We start from the raw sequence: 8,155 nt of genomic DNA, 5'->3' as shown, positions 1-8,155 counted from the left end.
AATGCCAGAGACCCACCACCGAGTTTTCCCCCAGTTTTCGAGTCCGAGTTTGAGTCCCTCAGAGTTTCCCGCCCCCGAGTCTCTTCGTCCCTCCTCACCTCTCAAGTCGTCGTTCGCTTCGACTCTCTCATCACCTATCCCTTTCAAAAACAACTCCTGATTCGCAGCCCTCGCCTCCTTCGGCCTAATCGACTTCAATCGTCGAACGCTCTCCTCGCGCCGTTTCCTCGGTTCACACTCAGAGGCGCTCACCGTCGTCGTCGACCTCTTCCACCGCCACTCAGCGTTCAACCTCCTCAATTCACGCTTCGTTCCGGCCCTCGTCAATCGGTCAGTTCGATCCATATTCCATTTATTGCTAATCTTTTCTACATTTTCTACTCTAGCCTTAGCCGGCACCCTATCGCGTATCGACCGCATCAAACCCCGCGAGTTCGAATTATTCTCCTCCACAGTGGTGACCACCGCAGGGGGATTGGTTTTCCGTATACGCGTTCGCTATACCCTCCGCTAATCGCTGAGTCTTTCCATTATTTCTGCTCCTCTTTTTCTTCTGTTATTTTTCTTCGATGTCGAACACCGGTTCTTCCTCGAACACGGGCTCGGCCGCGAGCCAAACTCCCGGACTGTCGACGGCTGTCGCGGTCGTGCGTTATATGCCCATTCCTCACTCGAAAGATGCTCCGTTGTTCACGGGGAAATTCGTTACCGACTTTCTCAATATCGTTAAGGCTCATGGTAAGGCTGCGGGTGTTCCAGAGGACGATTTACCGCCTCTAATCGCGCAGTATTGCTCGGACGAGGTAAAGGCTGTTTTACGTTATTCTGATCAGTTGAAGAAGGGTGCGAGATGGAGCGAAGCGGAGGAACATATGCTTTCTCTCTATGGCGCAGATGACGAGCCCCCGCCCGTACAGCCGTCCACAGTTATTTCCTTCTGTGGTCAGACTTCTGTTTTGGAAGCATTTTCGACTCGCTATGAACTCGAGCAGTATTACCGGAGATTTCACGCTATGAGTTCACAGCTGATTAATAAGAAGCTGTGGACTATCATCGAAGCGAACTTGTGGTTCTATCGAGGGTTACCTCGTACTCACCGTGTATACGTCGGGGACAATATTGATCAGAAGTATAAGGTTATTACTAACCCGCCTCCGATTACTGACGTATTTAAGCTAGTTAAGACGACTTTCGACCCAGATCAGATCGACGTTACTTGGATCGCACCACCAGCCAATGCCCCTTCATTCGGAATAGACGGTAGCTCAGTTCCTCAACCCGTCCAACAGCGCACCGTTCGTTTCGAGGATCAGCAAACCCAGCCTCAAGTTCAGCAAGCTCCACCAAACGATGTCGATAATCTCGCTGAGCAGCTCAAGAACCTCAAGATTCAGATGGCGCAGTTGATTAGCGGAAGCTCTACGAGACAAGGTAATATCTCGAACGATACCACTAACGCGACTTTGCCTCAGCAGGATTTTGAGCGGCGGTGTTTCATGTGCGGACAGATCGGACAGCACCGCTTAGGACTTCAATTCTGTCCTGAGACTCAAAAATTAGTCTCCGAAGGTATGATCGTACAAGACCAGAACACTCGAAGGTATACGCTTCCGAACGGAGTTGATCTTCCTATTGCGCCCCGTGGATTCCTTGGCGGATTAGCTGCGTATCTCCGTTCTACTTTTAAGACTCTTACTGGAATGTTCGCCAAGGCGCCTGCTCAGCCTTTGGCTCGTGACCCACCGCCTCACCAGGCTGCGGCGATTTCTAGTCTCTCTAATCCGATTGTTGGTTCGACGAGTTCGGTTGGATTGACTCTCAGCGGTAGCGATGAACCGATTTTACAGGGAGATGTTTTTGCCTTGTCTGCTAATGATCCGTCACCTCGAGTTTATTATTCAGATGCAGTAGATTACGACTCGAACCCGGTAACTCGCTCAGGCAAGGACACGGCTGGAAGAGACAACGCCAATCCGTATAGACGTCCAGATCCAGCTAAGTCTTCTGTTAATAATCCGGCTCCAGTGCAGAATACTACGAATCGTCCCGCCGTTCCAGGTCCTAGCGGTGTTTCATTTGCTCCTTCTCAGCCTGCTGGTCGTCCTCAAGCCCCACGTCCGAATATTCCACCCGCTGCTCCCCCAGTTCCGACGATCAACACCCAGCCTCCACCCCGTAAGCCGCCTGTTCAGACACAGTCGCAGGATGCCGACATGAAAGACGCCGCGAAGAAGGGTCCTCTCTTCCATTTCACTTCGGATATTCAAGAGAAGACGTCTATCGAGAAGATTGAACAAGCCATTTGGGCCCAGTCGATTACCCTTTCTATTGGCGAGCTCGTTGGCGCGTCTCCGGCACTGCAGAAACGGTTGACAGCCGCGACTACGACTAGGCGACAATATACGAATGCGCACGGTGAGTACGAGTTATATACTCCTAGAGCTGAAGAGATTCTCTCCGAGCACCAGACCGCATCCTTAATCGCACCCGGTGATCAACTCTACGTGTCGGATGAACGAGAGCTAAGTTCTTTCCTCGTTACTCATACCCATGCTGTTCAGTTACGCCCTTCGAGATTTTTTGCTATGACTACAGGACAGTTTTCGGCGACGCTTGCAGGCCGCCCGGTTAAGTTTATGGTCGACACAGGTTCCGAGTTGAATTTAATTCCTGAGTGGTTAGTTAACGAGACAGGTATCCCATTGGACTTCGAAGGATCGAAGTGGGCGTTGAAAGGCGTTCACGGAGGCCCTGTTCGACTACTCGGATGCGTTAAGGACGTTGATATCGTAGTCGGAGGCCACAATCTAGCTCACCATTTCTTTGTTCAGGCAACGGGTACTGGAGATCCGGGTAAGTTCGACGTCATTCTAGGTCAGCCTTGGATTCAATGGTTCGCCACTCGCATCGACTACGATCGCTCTGGAGCAATGTTCATGACGATTTGGAAGGATGGCGACCGTTCTCAGCCTCCGACTCTTTCCATTACGCTAGCGAAACCTCACCACGAGAAGAATATGGACAAGATAGGTAGTGCAGCATCCGTTTTACCTGCTGACCATTCATATAGTCCCTCTGGAAGCTACCCTTCGTCGACGACGACGTCTTCTCTGCCTTTGGACCCAAGGATTGTCGAGGTTTTCGACTCAGCTGAAGACCAGGATTTTCGCGAACGTGCGGGTCCTTCGCAGCAACCTTAGTCCCTATTAAGCCTGTACAGGATTCGCCGACTCTGGGAAGATCAATACACGCACTTCTCGGTGATCCTTCTTTTTCTGAATTTGATTCTCTGATTTCTGTTTCCCCTCCAGATTCATACGATAATTTATTGCGACGAGTTGGTTACTCTATGCCTGTTCCTCGACCGATTCCGACTCCTTGGACGATACGTGCTTTTTCTTCTCAGTCTCCCTCTCGAATTTATTCTACTAATGCTGGCAAGAGATACAAGCCAGTGGACCGAAAGGTTCGACCAGTTCCTACTTACATGCCAAATCCTGCAGCTCAACAATTCAAAACGATTCCACTCCCTACGATCGAGCCTCTCCCCATCCGACCTCCACCTATTTCCGAGTTCGAGCCGACACCTCGACTCACCCAAGAACGATTTGACGCGTTGCTAGCGAGTATACCTGAGGGATTTTTATCCGAAGAAGAGGTAGCGCTGATAGGTTTCGTAGTGCAGAGGAGACAGGACGCGTTTGCGTGGGATTTTACGGAGAAGGGTACGTTCAAGTCTGAATATTATCCTGACTATGAGATTCCTGTTATAGAGCATACGCCCTGGCAAAAACCTCCGATACGAATCCCCAAGGCGCTGGAAGAAGCGGTACGTACGGAGATTCGCAAGCAAGAGATCGGAGGGCGCTTCGAACCGACTACTTCAAGTTATCGCTCTGCTTTATTCGCGGTCTCGAAGAAGGATGGCTCGGTACGTCTCGTTCTCGACTCGCAAGACCTCAACGCCATCAGTATTCGAGATTCAGCGCTACCTCCGAGGGCCGACGACTTTGCCGAAGATTTTGTTGGGTATTCTGTATACGGTATCGCGGATTTACTTTCTGGTTTCGATGCGAGGATACTCGCTATCATTTCTCGCCCTTTGACAGCTTTCCATTCTATTGACGGTCCGAAGCAGCAGTGTACGCTCCCTCAAGGTTATACTAACTCTGTTCAGGAATTTCAGCGATGTGTACAGCATGCACTTCAACCGGAAATTCCCTCTGTCGCCAATAATTTTATCGACGATATTGGAATTAAGGGTCCGAGGTCGACATACAACAATGAGACGATAGAAGGCAATCCAAATATTCGTAAGTTCATTTTCGAATATGCTACTACATTGGATCGGGTTCTGCTTCGTTTAATTGCTGCAGGCGTCACGGCATCCGGGAAGAAGACGACACTCGCTTCGCCTACGTTGAAGATCGTCGGTACCGTTGTTTCTCATGAAGGCTGGCATCTCGATCACGGATTGGTCTCAAAGATCCTCAAGTGGCCTGAACCTCGAAACGTTTCGGAGGTCCGCGGGTTTCTGGGAACGGCAGGATGTGGACGGAAATGGATACGAAATTTCTCGATCATAGCTAAGCCTTTAACTTTGCTTCTTAAGAAATCCGATGATCTCTTTGTTTTCGATGACGCTGCTAGGTTTTCCATGGATCAGCTTAAACAGCTCGTCACCTCTGCTCCCGTCCTGATCGCCATTGATTATTCCTTAGCGAAGAAGATCACTCAGTTTCCTCGTGTCACGGACCATGGACTCGTCGTTGTTGCCGTCGATTCCTCTATTCATGGCAGCGGCTGGGTCGTCTATCAGTTCCTCGAAAAGGAGAAGAAACCGGCGATTTTTGGCTCGTGTACGTATAATGATACTGAATCTAGATACTCGCAGCCGAAGGCGGAGCTCTATGGCGTCTTCCGAGCAATGAAGGATCTGCGGCATCGTATTTGGGGTATTCGCTTCCGTCTGGAATTTGATGCAAAATTCCTAAAAGAGATGATGAGTACTCCCGATCTTCCTAACGCTCCGATGACTCGCTGGATTTCATATATGCAGCTGTTCGATTTCGAGTTACACCACGTCAAGGCGGATCACCATACAGCTTCCGATGGACTTTCAAGACGTCGATCAGCGCCGGACGACTCTGACGAGGAGGATGCGGAAGCGTTTCTCGACAATTTCATTGGCCATACCTCGCGCACATCAGCTTCTTCTTTCCCCTTTGGTTCGATTCTCGACTTGGATTTTTCCCGCTCCTTCACTCTCGATTCCCAATCTGTCTCTTTTGTTCTATCTTCAGTTATTTCTCATCTTTCTATGCATTCCAGTCGTCCCACTCGATTTATTCCTTCTCCCTTTTTCGACGAAGATACCGTTTCATTTTTACACGAGACACCTCCGACACTCCCCCCTAACGCGGTATTGGGTACTCGACGATGGGCGCTCAATTACGTTGACGAAGACTGGCCCGCGGCTGATTTGGTTCCTCTCCAACTCCACGACGATCCGGCCGCGACTCGACGCAAAGTCATTAAGGATGGCGTGCGGCGTTTCTTCCAACGGAGTAAAGCTTCGATCGTGCAGCCTCACGAATACCTTGGACGCGAATTTTTCTCCAGGAACGTAGCGGTCGAGGTGGTAGACGAAGGTTGCGAGATTGGAGGAGAGATTATTCCAGTGGCATTCACTTATTATTCGTGGAAGTACGCTGCGAATATTAAGCCTGGTGCGCCTGTCTCTTTTTCAGCTCTTCATAATGGCTCGAAGCTCTCGACTTCGGTTGGGGAGTTGTTTGATTTTATTCCGTCGCCTGTTCGAGATGCCAAACTGGGTGACCAAGGATACATTTCGTGTATTGGTCATCAGTTCGGCATTAAGGACGAAGATACTCCGGAAATGTGGAAGGAGTTGATCAGATATCTCGAGAAGCAAGAGCTTCCTTCTCGCCTCGCAAACGCGGACGGAAAGGAAGTTCTTCGCTTCAAACGTCGCGCTGATCGTTTCTTGTTGCGTGAAGGTCGTATCTATAGGTATCCTAAGCAGCCTGGTGCTCATCCCCCTCTTCTCGTCGTCATTGACCCTGCGCGCCGTCAACACATTCTCAAACAAGCTCACGATCAAGCCGGTCATCGAGGACGCGACTCCACTTACTTCAAACTACGTGAACGTTATTACTGGCCTAACATGTACGATGATATTGCGTGGTACGTCCGATCCTGTTATGAATGTCAAGTCAATTCGAGAAGGAAGCCCGTCGTCGAGATGAATGTGAGCTGGAACTCGGCGCCGTTCAAGCGCTGGAATCTGGACACTGTGGTAATGCCTAAGGGTGTTACTCACAGCGGTACGGCGATGCATTTTCTTCTGTGTGCGATAGACGCGAATGGTGGGTGGCCAGAAGCTAAGGCATCGGCGGTTAAGACCGCAGCGGCTTGGGCAGAGTTTTTGTTCGAGATTATAAGCCGTTTTGGTTATATTCCTGTCTTTGGTATGGACAACGGCTCCGAGTTTCAGTTCGATGCGGTTGTGAAGCTGTTGTTCGACCGCTACGGGATCCTCATCATTTTCTCGACGACATATCATCCCGAAGGTAATGGAATCGTTGAGCGCTCTCATCAATTGATTGTGCCGGCATTGTGGAAATGTTGTGGAGAGAAGAAACACCATTGGCCGATGTATCTTCTCGCCGTTCTTTTGGCGATTCGTACATCGTTCAGTCGTACGACGGGCTTCACTCCTTACTATCTGATCTATGGGTTCAATCCTTCCTTTTCGTATGAGTACGAGGACGCCACTTGGCAGACCTTAGAATGGGATTCCGTCAAAACTATTGATGATTTGATTGCACTTCGAGCCCTACAGATCACTAGGCGTAACGACTTGCTCAAGGACGTCCAGGAGTCCATTCGGAAATCTCGCCAGCATGCTATCGACGACGCACAGCGGAAAAACAAGATCAGCTTTTCGGATCCGTCTTTGTTTGAGGAGGGTGTCTGGGTTTTGCTTTTAGAATCCTGGTTGGATGAGCAGAAAGGTAACAAGGAGTTGGAGCGATGGTCAGGGCCCTATATCGTTGCTGGCAAGACAGAACACGGCGCGTTTTTGTTGAAGCAGCTAGATGGGACCTTCATACGTCGACCAGTCCACGCGTCTCGCCTCAAGATCTTCTACTACCGACCAGAGAAGCCGTTCATTCGTTCTCCCGAGCAACACAATCGACGCGGCCCGTGGCATATCGTGCAGGAGATAGTTCTGGAGAGCTACGGTAACAATCAGTTGTCTAAGGAGGAGGAGAATTGGCCCCTTTGGCGTTGGCGGTATACCGAAGACGAGGAGCGGCGATCGGGATTCGTTCTCAACACCCTACGCTCGCAGTGGTCGACTCTCGCTCTTCAGCATCCAGAGCTTTATGCCCTTCTCCCAGCAGACGATATTCCGAGCCTCAAGAGTCCTTCAGACGAATACTTGATCACAGTTTCACGCTAAGTCCTTCGCCTCTTTGACTATTCGTCCTTGTTTCGTGTTCTTCTACTTTTTGCGAGTTTATTCCGATTTTTCCTGGTCGTCGTTTCAATGTTATCACTCTCCTTTCCGGTTTGTTTTCCCTAAATGTCGAGGTCGACATTTTAAGCCCCCCCCTCTGTGGAGGTGTATACGAGGCTACTCGTGTACACTTCCATCGGAGAGTGATTAGGACTTAGAATAGCGACCTTGTACATAATTTCTATACGTACGGCCGCCACTCGAACAGAGGGCGCGACACCACATTCGTTGTTGTCTTGAATTTATTCATTTTTCATTCATTTTTCGTTGGAACTCTTGACTCCCTCGATCCCGATTATTCTAGATGGATCCATCTTCGCCCTCAAGCACGCCATCAAGATGATTCGACGCGCGGACGAGCTCCGTACCCGCAAAGGACGTTCGACGAAGGCTGAGCGGAGTTGGAACGGGTGAGCCGAAGTGTTGGATACTAGGAACGGATTAGCCGAGAGGCCCTCGGGGTGTCTCATTCCGCGCTCGATCAGCGTAGTGTTTGCTCTATCTTTCATTTCTGATTATTCCTTCGTATGGTACAGGTCTTCAGGTCGTCGTGTTCGTAGTTTTCTATGATCCATCAGCAACAGTTGAGTTCATTCTAATTATATTTCG

General features: G+C 50.0%; 1 protein-coding gene across 1 annotated transcript; it reads left to right on the top strand.

Annotated features, from left to right (window-relative positions):
* Window positions 1-569: 569 nt before the first annotated feature.
* STEHIDRAFT_163628 (uncharacterized protein) lies at window positions 570-3,200 on the top strand (the record flags this gene model as incomplete). Its single annotated transcript, XM_007311338.1, has 1 exon — window positions 570-3,200. The coding sequence occupies one exon, from the start codon at window positions 570-572 to the stop codon at window positions 3,198-3,200; it is 2,631 nt and encodes an 876-aa protein (XP_007311400.1).
* Between the last annotated feature and the right edge of the window lie 4,955 nt (window positions 3,201-8,155).

The sequence above is a fragment of the Stereum hirsutum genome (genome assembly GCF_000264905.1).
Source record: "Stereum hirsutum FP-91666 SS1 unplaced genomic scaffold STEHIscaffold_26, whole genome shotgun sequence".
NCBI classification, from domain to species: domain Eukaryota; kingdom Fungi; phylum Basidiomycota; class Agaricomycetes; order Russulales; family Stereaceae; genus Stereum; species Stereum hirsutum.
The sequence above is the reverse complement of the archived record's forward strand: the minus strand, read 5'-3'. Positions and strand labels throughout refer to the sequence as shown.